At 44.7% G+C, this 18,208-nt stretch overlaps 1 protein-coding gene across 6 annotated transcripts in view; it reads right to left on the bottom strand.

Moving 5' to 3' along the window:
* Positions 1–18,208, bottom strand: part of LOC135920377 (G2/mitotic-specific cyclin-B2-like) — a 321,085-nt gene that overhangs the window by 209,369 nt on the left and 93,508 nt on the right. For all 6 annotated transcript variants that reach the window (XM_065454624.1, XM_065454626.1, XM_065454628.1 and 3 more), the window contains exon 10: positions 1,469–1,630. In XM_065454624.1, the coding sequence (XP_065310696.1) occupies positions 1,469–1,630 (162 nt within the window). The remainder of the gene's footprint in view (positions 1–1,468; positions 1,631–18,208) is intronic.

Raw genomic sequence — 18,208 nt, 5'->3', positions numbered from 1 at the left:
TTTGAGACACGCTATAGTGCCGTGTTAGATCTTTAGGACTATGTTGTCGCAACGCACCCACTAGCTTTCATATATGTATGTGATGGCATGATGATATAGCATGATGATATATGGTAGGCGTTTGAGACACCCTACAGTGCCATACTAGATCTTTTGGACTATGTCTGTACAATGGCAGGAGAAGTCTATTGCCACTAAAAGCATAACGAGTGAAGTTTTTCTTTTGCTACGTTGCCAGTGCATCCGCAAAAACAAATGTAGCGAAAGGGCGCCTGTGGCTTAGCTCAGTCAATACAGCTGGTCAAGCCAAGCTGGCGGGCTGCACATTTATGCACACACGCTGTGTCGTGGATTTCAAGCCAACTTAAACAAGCAACAGGGCGACTCTTGTCGCTGAGAATCATTAGCCAGCACCACTCTTTCTTCCATGTGCTGACTAGGGCCATGTGAAGTGAGAAGTGCTGCAAAATGATTGAAAACCCCCATCGCATTGCTCAACGGAAAGCGGGAGACCCTTCAAGAAGATGAAAATTTAATGCAAGCTGTCACTGTACTTTCCCATGTCTATTGGAATAGCATCACAATGGCATCACCTTATTTTGAGCCTTATTACATTGCAATAGGTATTAACGAACTAGCTCAGCAACAAGTAGTGATGCATAACAAGGTACCGTATTTACTCGAATCTAAGCAGGTTCTGATTCTAAGCTGACCCTCGAATGTCTGAAGCCACAAAAAATAAAAGCTTATCTCGAATGTAGGCCAAACAAAAAAAAATGAGGACAGCGTTCACAAAGTGATAAATGCATTTATTATGAACATGCCGAGCTCAACGTTGTCACCACCGTTAGCCTCGTCCCTATAGCCCAGACCACACATTCACTTGTGGACGCGCGCAAGCACGCGTCTGCGCGTGTCAAAACGTGGCGCAATCTCGGTGAACAGCTCTTTGTTATTGTACGCTTATCTTCCTTATTGCTGTGATTTCCTCATTGCGGCACACGCAAAAGCGTCTCCCGTTGTGCCTCCCAATGACGGACGTTTTTCTCATTAATGCTGAAGTCCCGCCTGGCCTACTCTGCCTCTGCGGCTAGCACAACTTTTCGGTTGAAAGCGGCACTATAGTGTGCCCTTACGATAACGCCATGCCACACACCGATACCACTTAACCACCTCCGATACGACAGGTCAAAGTGGCAACGTCGCTCGTGTACTTCTGTTGGCTAATGGCCCGGCTAGTAGCAGCTGCGATACTGACGTTTCTAGATGGCGCTAGCTATGGACCATAGTGATAATTTTCAGTTACAAACAGGTGCTTTTTTTTAAATCCTTGAATCTAAGCCTACCCTAGAGTTTTGTATATGATTATTAGGAAAACCTATCGGCCTCGATTCAAATGAATATGGTATATGGAGTAACTCCCTACACTTGAATCCTTCACGTGAGCAAGAGGCAAGCATGTGCTGACCTGCAAAACTCTGTCAATGAGTGACACTGCAAGGAAGAGAATCTCGTGGTACAGGCGGTAGTGCCAGTGTACTTGCATCAACCAGTTGATGAGGGTGGACCTCATCTCGGGAGTCACTGTTGGCTGCACCTGGAGAAATCCCGTCTTTATAGGCCACCTTTCCTGCAAGTGAATCATGCATCACAAATAAATAAATAAGAGTGCCAGGTACATTGGCATCAGACCTGCATGAGCCGACAAGCATGCCAGCACCACTTCAAGCCAGCCTGGCATCCCTTCAAGCGCAGCGGCACATGTGAATGTCAGGCCCATTAATAATGTAGCAACGTAAATCCATAAGCATTGACGTCACATGAGCGGCCCTTCGACACATGCTTAAGGAGAGTCTTGCTCTCACCCACTACTGTACACAATTGTTCCAGCTAAACTGCTGGCTCTGTCGAGCTCACATTTCGCAGAGGAGGTTCAGTTCAATACCACATTCACAGGCATTACTTGCTTGTTTCATTCACAAGTGGATGTTCACTGGAAAAATGTTAATCTTGTAGCAAGAAAACGGTGGCGCAATCTGACTATGAACCATGGCCTTCGAGATAGCGCAGCAAGCGTGTGCCACCCGATTTCTGAGGTTGAGGATGAACACCCAATGTGCGCTGCCATAGCCATGACAGATGGCACATATTTTCAGATGTCAAAATATGGTTTTCACATTCAAAGCATTTTAGTGACACACACATACCCTGTCTGTATTTACATGCTCTTTTCAACTAAAAACAGGGCCATGCAAATACTTAACAGTAGATTTCAAATCTACTTAAAAGAAACTGAATATAGAAATGATTATCAGAAAGCTTACACAAAGTGCAATGCTTTCAAATCTTGGGCAAGTGAACACAGTACTGCATATGTTCGGCAGTCTTCCAACACTGCCTAACAAGAATGTTGCAAGGTAACAGTAACTCCGTTGCCTAGAAATCAAGAAGTACAGCATGATCTACTTTTTGAAGGGAACTCCAAATTTATGCCAGCACTGATTACTGCTCAATTCTAGTACACAAAGATCTGCAAAATAATTTTTTCATGTAAATAAAATGTTGAGAGGAATCAAGTGCCATTTTCCCTCCAAAGCTAAAGATTTATGTAGTCAAATCTCATAACTACGAACCCCACATAACGAATTTCTTAAATTTATGAATATTTAAAAGATTCCCGCCAGATTGCCTATATTTTCAATGTAAAAATACTTCACAATTACGTATTTCAATACAGCGCATATTTCAGAATAACGCACATAGTTTATATTCCCCTTTATAACAGAGGAACATGAGTATTACGAATTCGGCTAAAGGTAACAGCAACGCAACTCTCGCGTGAAACAAACCGGGAGTGTAGTAGCTATCGTCATCACCATGTCGAGTGCAAACTGCTTTACCAAAAACTTCACCAAGAACATCACGACGAAGGTTTGGCGATGTATGCGCGAGATCCAACAATCAATGCAGCTAGCGATGGTGCCAAGAACAAGCGAAAGTAGTCTTCGCTGAAGGACATATTGGACGTATTGCAGGAAATAAATGCAGGGAAAAAGCAAACCGACGTGTGCAGATAGTACTTCATTGCCCCATCGACTGTTGCAAGCACTTTGAAGGACAGAGAGAAGATTGTCAAGCTTCACCGAGAATCGCAACTCGCTCCTACGAGAGAACGTCTACGACTGGGAAACTCAAAATGTGGACTAAGCTGTTCTCATGTGGTTCAAAGATGCCAGACTGCACATGACTGGCCGTGACTGGCTGTGACTGGTTCACTGCTCCAAGAAAAAGCCTGCAAATTGGCTGATGCACTTAAAATAACGGCGTTCGAAGGCATGTGCGGGTTGGCTGTTTCATTTCCGCCAAAGGAACAGAATAACTTGGCAGGTAGTCTCGGGCAAGGAAAAGCCTACTGACAAAGAAGACGTGGATTCGTGGCGCAATGATCGATTTCTAGCGGTGGCTGAATTGTACTCTGAAGACTATTTTCAACGCGGATGAGACCGCATGTATTTATCAGCTCTTGCAACACCAGACGATGCACCTGAAAGGGCAGCATTCCAAAGGTGGAAAGAAGTCGCATCTTCGCATGACCGTCTTGCTCTGCAGCAATGCAACAGGCACGAAGAAAAACCACTTGTTATCGGCGAGTACGAGAAGCCTCGCTGCATGACAAATGTCAGAACCGTACCACTACCGCGCCAACAAATGAGTCTGGATGACCAGAGAACTTTTTTCCGAGTGGCTCCTCAAACACAGCGACCAAATGAGGAGGGATTACCGAAACATTCTGGTTGTCAACAAGTGTTCTACTCACATTGTGAGTGTTCGCTTGACGCACGTTCGTTTGGAGTTACTGCCGTCAAACAACACGTCCTTGCTGCAGCCCCTAGACCAGGGCATTAAAAAGAGCCATTATCATCATCAGCCTCTTTTATGTCCACTGCACGACGAAGGCCTCTACCTGCAATCTCCAATTACCAATGTCCTGTGGCAACCGATCCCAACTAGCGCCCCGTATTTCCCTATTTCACCGCTCCACCTAGTCGTCTGCTGTCCTTCACTGCATTTCCCTTCTCTTGGTACACATTCTGTAACCCTAATGGTACAAGAGTTATCTAACCGGCGCATTACATGACCTGCCGAGCTCCATTTTTTTCTCTTCATGTCAATTAGAACATCGTCTATACCTGTCTGCTCTCTGATCCAAATTGCTCTTTTTCTGCCTCTTAATGTTATGCCTAGCAATCTGTGTTCCATCACTCTTTCCGCGGTCCTTAAGTTGTTCTCAAACTTCTCTGTCAGTTTCCAAGTCTATGCCCCATGTGTCAGCACTGGTAATATGCACTGATTGTACACCTTCCATTTCATTGATAACGGTAAGCTTCCAGTCAGGAGCTGTATGTACGTATGCCGTATGCGATCCAACACATTTTTATTCTATTATTTTCATCTCACGATCAGGGTTCCCCGTGATTATCTGACCTAGGTAAACGTACTCCACAAACTCTAGAGGCTGACTGGCAATCCTGAACTCTTGCTCCTTCACCGGGCTGTTCCTCATTATCTTTATCTTCTGCATATTAATCTTCAACCCCACTCTTACACTCCCTCTGTAAAGGTCATCAATCATTTTTTGTAACTCGTCTGCATTGTTGTTGAATAGAACAATGTCATCGGCAAACCAAAGGTTGCCGAGATATTCACCGTCAATCCTTACCCCTAAGCCTTCCCAGTTTAACAGCTTGAATAATTCCTCCAAGCACGTAGTGAATAGCATTGGAGAGATTGTGACTCCCTGTCTGACCCCTTTCTTTATAGGTATCTTCTTGCTTTTCTTGCGTAGAATTAAAGTAGCTGTAGAAGCTCTGCAGATATTTTTCAAGGTATTTACGTAAGCGTTCTGTACTCCTTTATTACGTAATGCCTCTATGACTGCTGGTATCTCTACTGAATTAAATGCCTTTTCGTAATCTATGAAAGCCATATAGAGAGGCTTATTGTACTCTGCAGATTTCTCAATAACCTGATTGATAACATGGATGTGATCCATTGAAGAGTATCCCTTCCTGAAGCCAGCGTGTTCCCTTGGTTGACTAAAGTCCAGTGTTGCCCTTATTCCATTGGATATTATTTTGGTAAATATTTTATATAATACTGGGAGTAAGCTAATGGGCCTATAATTTTTCAAGTCTTTAACGTCTCCCTTTTTGTAAATTAGTATATTGTTTGCATTCTTCCAGTTTTCTGGCACCCTTGCAGAGGATACACTTCGTATAAAGAGCCGCCAGTATTCCAACCATTATGTCTCCTCCATCTTTGATTAAATCGACTGTTATTCAATCCTCTCCTGTCCCTCTTCCTCGTTTCATGTCTTGCAAGGCTCTTCTGACCTCATCGCTAGTTATAGGAGGAGTTACTGTTTCTAATGGAGGTATCCTGACACCTCTGGTTATTGTACAGGTCAGTATAGAATTCTTCCGCTTCTTTTACTATATCTTCGAGATTGCTGATGATATTACCCTGCTCATCTTTCAGTGCATACACCTTGGTTTGTTCTATGACAAGTCTTTTTCCCACGTTCGGCAGCCCCCTTACCTGACTCGCTGCCATTCTTGCGGTCTTTCGAAAAGCCCGCTTCCAGGTGAACTCCACGAAGTGTCAATTCGGGCACCCTCAGATTACTGTGTTGGGATACCTCATTGACGCATTTGGTGTCACACCACATCTGGAAAAGGTTCGCTCCATACACAGTTTCCCTGTGCCACTTTCTGCTTCTGACGTGCGCTGCTTCGTCGGCCTGTGTTCTTACTTTCGCCGTTTCGTCAAAAACCTCCCCAAACGTTGCTCGGCTTTGACAGATCTTCTAAAGAAGAACACTCCGTTCTCATGGGGCCTGGAGCAGGCCTGCGCGTTCACCGCTCTCACCGGGTTTCTTACAACCCCTCTCGTACTTGCCCACTTTGATCCATCTGCACCGATTGAAGTCAACACTGACGCAAGCGGCCATGGCATCGGCACTGTTCTCGCCCAACAACAGAATGGCACCAAGTGCGTGATAGCTTATGCCAGCTGCCTGCTGCCACCTGCCGAGAAAAATTATGCCATCACTGAGCTGGAGTGCTTGGCTTTAGTTTGGGCTGTCACCAAGTTTCGGCCATATTTGTACAGTCGCAAGTTTTCGGTTGTTACAAACCACAACGCACTCTGCTGGCTGTCTTCCCTCCGGGACCCAAGAGGACGGCTTGCTTGCTGGGCTTTGCGGCTTCAGCAATTTTCATTTATTGTTAATTACAAGACTGGACACCTCCACAAGGACCTGTGATCCTGCTAATCTCCCTCATCCTGCTGCGCATGATCTGGTGACCTGCGTGGTCGCTTTTACTGACATGACCAACATGCGCACTGAACAGCCATGCGACGAATCCTTACAGTCCATCATCACCGGAGTGCAATCTGCACCATCATCACCGGAGGGCAATCTGGCAGCGCTGATGGCATGTGCCGCATGTTCGTGCCACACGATGGCATCCTCTACCGCCGCAATATAAACCCTTACGGCCCTGAGTTGCTCCTTGTTCTTCCGCGTCATCTGCGATCCGTCGCCCTCGAACAACTTCACAATGCATCGATAGCGGGACACCTTGGACTTTTGAGTACATACGACTGCATACGACGCCAGTTCTTCTGGCCGGGTCTCTACCGGTCTGTGCTTCATGATTTCCCAACTTGCAAATTGTGTCAGCGCCGGAAGGAACCTTCCCTGGCTCCTGTCGGACGACTCCATCCAACTGAAGTTCCCTGTGAACCATTTTTCCACGTAGGCCTTGACCTGCTTGGCCCTTTTCCGACGACTAGAGGGAATACGTGGATCGCTGTCGCTACTAATTACGCGATAAAGGCGTTGCCAACTAGTTGCGCAACAGACGTCCCCGATTTTCTCCTCCACGACGTTTCGCTCCACCACGGTGCACCTCGACAGTTACTTACAGACTCCAGCCGCTCGTTTTCGTCTCGAGTTGTCAACGACCTCCTCCGCTCTTGTGCTACTGGGCACAAGCTGGCCACCGCCTACCACGCAAAAGCGAACAGTCTTATGCAACGTCTGAGCCGAACAATCAGAGGTTCTGTCGATGTATGTCTCCAACGATCACCGAGACCGGGACGCTCACGTATAACTCGTCCCGACATGACACTGCAGGATATTCACCGTTTTATCTTTTGTATGGTCGTGATTCGACATTGCCGTTTGACACTATCCTCCCTTCTGTGCCTCGTGTTGCAACTGAGTACGCTGTGAAGTCATTGATCGCGCTCACATGGCACGTCAAGTCACCTGGGGCCCTATAACGTAGAACTATTCCAATATGTTTCTATTCCAATCTCCTGACGTCAAATTTCCCTAACCACCAACGCAAGCACCGGGAGGTTACCCGCAGGGTTGTCGGAACAGACCAATCAAACGCTCTCCTCGTTCATAGGAGCTCACTTTTGTTTGCTTGAAAAACGAAGAGAATTGCCTACACTAAGCGGCTTGTCGTATCTAATTGGCTGAGAAGAGGTGAGGAAAACGCCCAAGTGGAGAGGGACTTGATGGGGCCGAGCCACTGCACTAAAAGTCGATAACCGGATGAAGAGGGTGGTGCCGGCGTCTACGATTGGTCGGCTTTCCCTTACTTAGCTTGCGGTGGCTGGTCGAAAATTGCAGCGGCATGCAACGGAAGCTCAAGAATGACGCTAAAACGGACCCTCAGCAAAGCAGAGTTGGCAGAATGAAGGGGTAAACCTGCCGAAAGTGCTCGAAAACGTTACACGGCAACGCAAGAAGCTTTATTATACGCAAATACACCCATGCTCTCCGGCAGGTGCGAGTAGCCAGCGTTTGAGCAATCGGCGGCAGCCATCTTTTATTCCTTTCGGAACGGGGCAGCCTGCAGCTATTCCGAAGAATATTCAGTTTTGTTCAGCATATTAATGCATCTTTATCGCGTACACGTCACTTTGACGCGTTGAGTTCTTGCAGTTTTGTGACGTCGCGTGACAGGCAGGTGAAGTGGGTGCAGCTCGAAAACTTTTTACCAATAGCCGAGGGCTAATGGCGAAAAGGGGTCGAATCAGAAATAACTGTTTTTTTTTTTTCTGTCAAATCATGCATAATCAGTGGGTACACATCATATCAGATGGGGAGGTATCGCGGTTTTCGTGACGTCGCGTGATAGACAGGTGAAGTGGGGGTGGTCGAAAAAAGTTTTTGACCAATCGTGGAGGGCTGATAGCAGAATTGGAATAGAAAAGTTTGGAATAGTTTTACGTTATGGTGCCTCTGATCTCGTTTATTAGCCTCGCAGCATATACTAAAACAGTGTTATGACCGGTGCCATCGCGATGTTAAGGTCGCGCCAGGTGCTTGGGTGCTTCGTTGATCACCATGTCGTAGGGTTGACTTTTCCCAGAAGCTTCTCTCTCGCTACACAGGGCCTTATGAAGTCCTATGTCAAGTTAACGACGTAAATTAGGAGATTTCGCCGCTGCAGTTTGATGCACTCTCAAGTGTGACGCCTGTTGATGTTGTGCATGTTTCGCGGCTGAAGCCATACTTTGCTCGCGATGCTTTCCCTACCAAGCGCCGAGACGGCTCTTCACCAACCGGGGGTCATTATGGAATGATGAAAGAAGAGAGAGGAAGATCGTGAGACGCTTGCTGCTGCGTGTTGTTGGTGGTCAGCCACCTTAACTACTCTGACTCATTTTGTATAAATATTGTAAATACAGTCTTTCTATACTCCCAAGATCCCCATAACAATAGTACCCTGCTTATCCTTCAGTGCATAAATCTTGGTTTGTCCTATGGCAAGTTTCTTTCGCACTTATTTCATGGTGCGTCATTTTTCACGGCTTCTTCAGTCTTTCTCATGTTATAGTTTCGAATATCACTTATTTTTGCCTTGTTGATCAGTTTTCACAGTTCCACGAATTCTGTCGATTTGTTGAGTTGGACACGTTCATTCTTTGGAGTTTCTTTTTAGGTCCTTTGTTACTTGGGAGAGCTTGCCTACTGGTTGCCTTGGTGCCTTGCCTCACACTTCAATTGCTGCCCCTGAAGCCAGCCTAGTTACGATTTCATTCATTAGCCCTGTGTCATCCTCATCTCTGTTCTAAGGGTGCACATTTATTTATTTATTTATTTTATTTTATTTAGTACATACTGTAGACCCTTCGGTTCAAGCAGAGGGGCAATAGAATGCATACAAACTAAAGAGAACAAATTAGGAACAAGCAAATACAAATTTATACAATTTTTAGTCACACTGTGTCTGTAAACTGTTGTTTCAGTCTGACAGTACTGGGAAAAAAAAATGTTAACGCGTCAGTTCGAGCATAATAGGGTGTTAGTGAGTCCGGATGATGCTGTCTTGTATGCAGTGTTGTTGCAGGCGTTATGTAAGTCTACGGTTTATTTTCAAGCCTGCTGTTGAGAAAAAAAGGAAAGAAATTCAAGCCTTAGCAGCTTTCGGCATGATTCAAGAGTAGGTATGGAATTTTCTGTCATAATTTTAGAGGGAGAGTCCAGTCTTGCGAATGTATGAAATGTAAACCTAACTGCCTTTTTTTTTGTACTTTTTCAAGATGCACGATAATTGACTTGGTATAAGGATCCCATGATTATATGCATACTTTAACTTTGGTCTAATAAATGTAAAATAACACAGTAATTTCACATTAGGAGGGGCATTTTTCAGTTTGTGTCTTAGGAAACAGAGTTTGCGGAAAGCGGAACAAATATCATTAATGTGCATGTTCCACGACAATGTGCGTCAGAGTAACACCTAAGTATTTGTAATTGTTAGTCTCATGCAGAGCTGAAGAACCTAGCGCATAAGAAAAAATTAGTTTTTTTTTTTACGAGTAATACGAAGAAATACAAATTTATCAGGGTTACTAAACATACCCCCATTCATTACACCACTTCAATATGTTATTTAAATTCTTTAAGGGCAGTCTGATCATTCTGCCAAGTTATATCATTGTACAAAATACAGTCATCGGCAAATCATTGGCATGTTTGCAAGTACCAGCCTCAATTTGTCTGCTTTTACCCTTACTGCCTCTAGGTTCACCTGTTCCTTCTTGACCAATTTATCTCTTTCTCTCTTTAAATTGAGGTGAATCCTAGCCCGCACTAACCTACGATCGCTGCACTTTACCTTACCTATCATTTCTACATCCTGCACTATGCGGGGATCAGCAAAAAGTATGAAGTAAATTTTTTGTTTCACCATTAGGGCTTCTGCAGGTCCACTTTTTGTGGCTACGCTTCTTGAAAAAGGTTTTCATTATTCGAAGCTTTATTCGCAGCATTATTCGAAGGTGGGCTCGGTAGCTGTGCCATGACACAGCCTCCTCATCCACTGACTTTCGCACTCGTGCCTACTTTCGCCTACATCTTGCCAGCACACTTCAACGTTTCATGGGTTGTCCTACCGCAGCTGGAAATGCCGTTCTACAACAGGAACTACGGAGCCTCTGTTTTGAGCGCCTCGGAAGCATCGATGAAAGCCGTGCTCCCTCACTGGATCCTCGACATCTGATGGAAAGCGCAACTGGCAGCGACATCGTTCCTGCCAGCGTATAAAGAGCACCGCCTCCTGCCTGCGCTTCGTGGGCTCAGTAGCTGTGCCATGACACAGCCTCCTCATTCACTGACTTTCGCAATGCAGGTCAGTAAACTATACTGCCTTTTTGCTAAAAAAAACTAATAACTACTGTCTGGTACAGCTGCCGAGCCTGCAGTGTTGCATTTTTTCGCTGGTAAATGTTTTGGTATTATAAAATCCCTCCTGCTCTTGTCGGGCGATATAGAGACGAACTATGGTCCTGACATATTGGACTGTACTCTTGCTAAGCTGGAGACATCAACCGGTCAGGACCAAATAATGACCGATGTACAGGATCTTAAACGTCAGGTGCATTCTATCTATGGGCGCAGCGGTGGCGTAGAGGTAGAACACCCGCCTCGCGTGCAAGAGGTCCGTGGTTCGAGTCCCGGTGCTGGCAATTTTCCACCGGATTAAAAAATAAATAAATAAAAATCCGTGTGTTGATAAAATTGCACAAACAGGCCTGGAGTGTGGCCTGATCCCGGTGACCACAACTGGTAACGCACTCCCTCACCAGAGCAGGATTGGCCACCCTGGTGCAGTACTTGGCCACAACCTCCTATATGAACACAACAATCAAACCCCGGCCCTCAGTCCCCAGCAGCTGCGAAGCAACTGACCACGGCGGCGGTCAGACCTGCGACGCAGCAGGGGGTGCTAAGAATCACTGGCTCCGGACAGGCCGCCATTGGAATATGAACCTGGCAACGTTTAACGCTAGAACGTTATCTAGTGAGGCGAGTCTAGCAGTGCTATTGGAGGAATTAGAGGGCAGTAAGTGGGATATAATAGGGCTCAGTGAAGTTACGAGGCCGAAAGAAGCATATACAGTGCTAAAAAGCGGGCACGTTCTGTGCTACCGGGGCTTAGCGGAGAGAAGAGAACTAGGTGTCGGATTCCTGATTATTAAGAATATAGCTGGTAACATACAGGAATTCTATAACATTAACGAGAGGGTGGCAGGTCTTGTTCTGAAACTTAATAAGAGGTACAAAATGAAGATTGTACAGGCCTACGCCCCTAGTCCAGTCATGATGACCAGGAAGTCGAAAGCTTCTATGAAGACGGGGAATCGGCGATGGGTAGAGTGAAAACTAAATACACCATACTAATGGGCGACTTTAATGCCAAGGTAGGTAAGAAGCAGGCTGGAGACAAGGCAGTGGGGGAATATGGCATAGGCACTAGGAATAGCAGGGGAGAGTTATTAGTAGAGTTTGCGGAACAAAATAATATGAGGATAATGAATACCTTCTTCCGCAAGCGGGATAGCCGAAAGTGGACGTGGAGGAGCCCGAACAATGAGACTAGAAATGAAATAGACTTCATACTCTGCACTAACCTTGGAATCATACAAGATGTGGACGTGCTCGGCAAGGTGCGCTGCAGTGACCACAGGATGGTAAGAACTCGAATTAGCCTAGACCTGAGGAGGGAACGGAAGAAACTGGTACATAAGAAGCCGATTAATGAGTTAGCGGTACGAGGGAAAATAGAGCAATTCCAGATCAAGCTACAGAACAGGTATTCGGCTTTAACTCAGGAAGAGGACCTTAGTATTGAAGCAATGAACGACAATCTTGTGTGCATCATTAAGGAGTGTGCAATGGAAGTCGGTGGTAACTCCGTTAGGCAGGATACCAGCAAACTATCGCAGGAGACGAAAGATCTGATCAAGAAACGCCAATGTTTGAAAGCATCTAACCCTACAGCTAGAATAGAACTGGCAGAACTTTCGAAGTTAATCAACAAGTGTAAGACAGCTGACATAAGGAGGTATAATATGGATAGAATTGAACATGCTCTCAGGAACGGAGGAAGCCTAAAAACAGTGAAGAAGAAACTAGGAATTGGCAAGAATCAGATGTATGCGTTAAGAGACAAAGCCGGCAATATCATTACTAATATGGATGAGATAGTTCAAGTGGCTGAGGAGTTCTATAGAGATTTATACAGTACCAGTGGCACCCACGACGATAAAGGAAGAGAAAATAGTCTAGACGAATTCGAAATCCCAAAGGTAACGCCAGAAGAAGTAAAGAAAGCCTTGGGAGATATGCAAAGGGGGAAGGCAGCTGGGGAGGATCAGGTAACAGCAGATTTGTTGAAGGATGGTGGACAGATTGTTCTAGAGGAACTAGCCACCCTGTATACGCAATGCCTCATGACTTCGAGTGTACCGGAATCTTGGAAGAATGCTAACATAATCCTAATCCATAGGAAAGGGGACGCCAAAGACTTGAAAAATTATAGACCGATCAGCTTACTGTCCGTTGCGTACAAACTATTTACTAAGGTAATCGCAAATAGAATCAGGAGCACCATAGACTTCTGTCAAGCAAAGGACCAGGCAGGATTCCGTAAAGGCTACTCAACAATAGATCATATTCACACTATCAATCAGGTGATAGAGAAATGTGCGGAATATAACCAACCCTTATATATAGCTTTCATTGATTACAAGAAAGCGTTTGATTCTGTCAAAACCTCAGCAGTCATGGAGGCATTACGTAATCAGGGTGTAGACGAGCCGTATGTAAAAATACTGAAAGATATCTATAGCGGCTCCACAGCCACCGTAGTACTCCATAAAGCAAGCTACAAAATCCCAATAAAGAAAGGCATCAGGCAGGGAGATACGATATCTCCAATGCTATTCACAGCGTGTTTACAGGAGGTATTCAGAGACCTGGATTGGGAAGAATTGGGGATAAAAGATAATGGAGAATACCTTAGTAACTTGCGATTCGCTGATGATATTGCCTTGCTAAGTAACTCAGGGGACCAATTGCAATGCATGCTCACTGACCTGGAGAGGCAAAGCAGAAGAGTGGGTCTAAAAATTAATCTGCAGAAAACTAAAGTAATGGTTAACAGTCTCGGAAGAGAACAGCAATTTACAATAGGCAGCGAGGCACTGGAAGTCGTAAGGGAATACATCTACTTAGGGCAGGTAGTGACGGCGGATCCGGATCATGAGACGGAAATAATCAGAAGAATAAGAATGGGCTAGGGTGCATTTGGCAGGCATTCACAGATCATAAACAGCAGGTTGCCATTATCCCTCAAGAGAAAAATATATATTAGCTGCGTCTTACCAGTACTCACCTACGGGGCAGAAACCTGGAGGCTTACGAAAAAGGTTCTACTCAAACTGAGGACGACGCAAAGAGCTGTAGAAAGAGGAATGATAGGTGTAACGTTAAGGGATAAGAAAAGAGCAGATTGGGTGAGGGAACAAACGCGAGTTAATGACATCTTAGTTGAAATCAAGAAAAAGAAATGGGCATGGGCAGGACAAGTAATGAGGAGGGAAGATAACCGATAGTCATTAATGGTTACGGACTGGATCCCAAGGGAAGGGAAGGGTAGCAGAAGGCGGCAGAAAGTAAGGTGGGCGGATGAGATTAAGAAGTTTGCAGGCAGGGCACGGCCACAATTAGTACATGACCGGGGTTGTTGGAGAAGTATGGGAGAGGCCTTTGCCCTGCAGTGGGCGTAACCAGGCTGATGATGATGATGATTCTATTGACATAACCATTTCTGATCTGAGCAAGCGTGTAGCAGACCTAGAAAGTGTTTTCCAGGTTGTCTCTACTCTCAAAACCGATCTACAGTCTGCCCAACCTGTGTCCGCTAGAACTGCTGCTCTTGTTACTAACCTTGAAGCTCTGTGAGATGACGCCGAAACTAGGTCACGCTGGAACAATTTGATATTTTATGGCCTTTCAAATTCTTGCTAAACTTGCTACATTGTGCGCCCGCGTTAACAACCAGAAAACAGAACGCATGACCTGCGGAACCCAGCATACCAATCCACTTGTCAGTTGTAAGGAAGGCGTAGTATATCAAATTCCGCTCTCATGCAAAAAAGTTTACATAGGACAAACGGGGCGGTGTCTAAATGAAAGGCTGAAAGAACACGAAAGGCTACAGGAGAAAGGAACAGGTTCCAATATGGCCATCCACTGCAAAGAGTGCGGGTGCAAGCCTCGCCTAAGAGAGACTACCATCCTGGACAGAAGTCGAGACAGGGTGGCCCGCGAGCTGAAGGAAGCCTTCCACATTAAAAGGAAGGGCACTGAATGCGTAAGCGAACCATCGAAAATTCTCTATAAAAGTGAGATGTCATTTTTAGAAGCCCATAGTTAAATCTGAGCATGTTGCTGCGCCGCCCGCGCCTGGTGAACATTCCTAATCTTTTAGTTTTTAAGGGGCACTCCCTTACGGCAGTGTTTGTGTATCGCATTACCATTATCATTTATAGTCATTTGGCCCTGTACACCACGTGTCATCTTCACGAACGTCACATTCACAATCGTTCTATCACCTTTTGCCCATTTACCATGTGATGTTTTGACAATGCGCGAGTTGCGCCGCCAAATTTGTGTATATATATTGTGTGTTTCCGTCATTAAAGCATCAGTTGTTAGTAAGCGCTCGTCCGTGTCTCTTCTTCCTGTGTCGTCTGTTTGGCGCAATAGTACTTCAGTAATGCACCAACTAGCCCAACAAAAAGTTTTGCTTCAAATTCTAATTCGCGCGAAACGCTCGTTGAATCGAATCTGGAGAATTGCTAATCCACCACTGTCGTGACAAATTACGTATAACCATGGACCCATGTCAAATTGAGCGTGCACATCCTTTGGGCCACTACGAAAAAAGCCGTCAGTGGCCGATTATAGTGAAATTTTTGTCCTCTATAACAAAAACTGTTCTCTCAAATGGGCCCAAGTTAAAGGGCATCGATTTTAGCATCAGAGAAGACTTTTCCCTTCCTGTTCGTAAAGCACACAAACACCTCGTCGCGTTTGCAAAAGCAAAAACCGGACTGTTCTCCCTGAGGTACAAAACATTGTTTCTCGGAAAGAAACACTACACCTTTGATGCTGTCACAGAAACGGTTACGGAAATAGCATAGCGCTTACCTTGGCATTGTCACAAACCTAATCTTTGCAATACCGGCCCTCGAGAGAATATTTGCCTCTCGGTTATTTATACCAACATACGCAGCCCGCTTTCAAAAAGCGATCTTGGGTCTAGCCTCGTGTCTTCAATGGGCAGCAACCTGCTCGTCTTGACAGAGACGTGACTGGTTGATAATATAAGCGACGCTGAAGTTCTTTGCAACCTACCAAACTTGAATCTTTTCCGTGCTGATCGCACTAACTCTCGAGAGGGTGGCGTCCGTATTGCTACAAGCAATCAGCTACAGTGTTCCTACATCACATATCATCAGACCTTTAAATATTATGGCTTTTTTGTCACACCACACCAGTATCTATATTAAATGGTGTTTGTTATAGACCCCCTCATAATAGCCCCGAATTGCCCCGTAAACTGCGCAACATTTTATACGAACTTAAAACTAGACATCCTACGGCACACATCCTTCTTTTTGGAGATTTCAACTATCCTGGCATAATTTGGTGGGCCCCTCATCGGCCTATTTTTAGACAGGATGAATCCCATGAATTTATGGGTGTCTGCTTAAATTTTAACCTAGCCCAACTAGTAACCCAGCCGACACGCATTGCCGGAGATACTGCCAACATTCTTCACCTCATACTATCTAGGCACCCCAACAGCCTCAACGATATTACTTATCTCCGTGAAATCAGCGATCATAAAGTCATTTATGCATGCTTTAACTTCACCCCAATAAGAAAAGCAACTTGGCAAAAAACAATTTCTCTTCACAACAAAGGAAACTATGAGGCCATCATATCAGGAGTCATTTGACGAACAAGACATCCACAAAAACTGGTCAATGTTTAAACATACAATGAATGAATTGACTAATAAATATATCCCCAAATGTAGCTTCTGTGCTAACCACCACAAGTCATGTTTCACCAAGACTCTGGGAAGATTAGAAAATAAAAAGAAACGCTTTTTCCATAGTGCTAAACTGAGCAAAACAGACTGTTCGTGGGAAAGATATTGCGCTGCTGAAAAGGCGTATTTGGTCGCAGTAGAAAACACTAAACGTTCCTTTTATCACATCGACTTGCCGAGAATACTTACAGATAACCCAACTAAATTATGGCAGCTTTTAAACCCCCAATCTTCATGCATTGTTACCCTGACTGACGATTCTGGACGTGCTATTTTGGACGTTGAATGCACTAACACATTTAATTCTGCCATCACATATGTATTCACTAAAGAACAAAAACCACCACCCCTCGTGATAGCCAGTGACCCCACAAATGCAATGCCAGCCGTTACGTTCTCAGAAACCACCATATCCCTTCTTATAGATAAGTTAAAACTTTGTTCATCTACCGGCATTGATGAAATCAACACAAAGGTCTTTAAAAACACTCGCCATACGTCTGTCAAGGTTTTATGATTGCTATTCTCGCAGTCCATTTCTACAGGTATTATACCCCACGACTGAAAAGTGGGGAAGGTCGTCCCAGTCCACAAGTCAGGTAAAAAATGATTCACCACTTAACTACAGCCCCATATTACTTACAGCATACCCTGCAAGCTCATGGAACACGTCATTTAATCTTTAACAATGCAGTTTCTGCACTCAAATAATTTCTTTCATTCATCACAGCATGGATTTCGTAAAGATTACTCCTGTGAAACTCAACTAGCCATTTCCATCCAAGACCTGCATGCCAACCTTGATGCTAACCTCCAAACTGATGCAATCTTCCTCGCTTGGCTAAGGCATTTGACAAGGTACCCCATAACTGCCTATTTCTGAAAGTTTCCGGCCAAAACTTGCATTGTGACATACTAGCATGGATAAAAGAATTTTTGACTCACCGCTCCCAATCAGTCATCATTAATAAACAAATGTCTAACATAATACCATTTTCCTTGGGGGTGCCCCGTCCTAGGGTCTCTTTTGTTTTTAATTTATATTAAAGACCTACCTCAAAAATTTGAATGCCATATTCGGATGTTTGCAGACGATTGTGTTATTTACAAAACAGTTACTGACACCTTTAACCAGCAATCGCTACAAGATAACCTAAATCTGGTACAAAATTGTGCAACGACTGGCTAATGACACTTAATATAAACATATGCAAATACATATCTTTCCATCGTCACAGTAATCCTCTCCTGTTTCCCTACACTATCTCTAACGTTACTATCGACCCTGTCCAATCATATAAATATCTCACTGTTCACCTTAGTCATGATCTTTCGTGGAATAGCCATATCGCGAATATTATTTCATCTGCTAACAAAATACGTGGCTTCTTAAAGCGTCATCTCCACCCTGTTCCCCAGCATGTTAAGCCACTCGCATACAAATCACTAGTTCGATCAAAATTAGAATATGCATCGCCCATCTGGTCTCCGAAACAAGCATACCCTGCTAATTGTGGTCCACTTGAATCAGTTCAAAACAGGGCAACTAGATTCTTGCATTCCTCGTACTCTTTTGATATCAGCATACCATCTCTAAAATTGCAGTCCAACCTACCTACTCTTGCACTTTGTCGCCACATTACTTGTTTGTGCTTGTGTCATAAATTCTTTTATTCTGAGCTATCACAGGAACCCTACATCTGCCCTCCCCC

This window comes from Dermacentor albipictus, unplaced genomic scaffold (genome assembly GCF_038994185.2).
Source record: "Dermacentor albipictus isolate Rhodes 1998 colony unplaced genomic scaffold, USDA_Dalb.pri_finalv2 scaffold_13, whole genome shotgun sequence".
Taxonomy (NCBI): domain Eukaryota; kingdom Metazoa; phylum Arthropoda; class Arachnida; order Ixodida; family Ixodidae; genus Dermacentor; species Dermacentor albipictus.
Note: the sequence above shows the minus strand (reverse complement) of the source record. Positions and strands in the feature narration are given on the sequence as shown.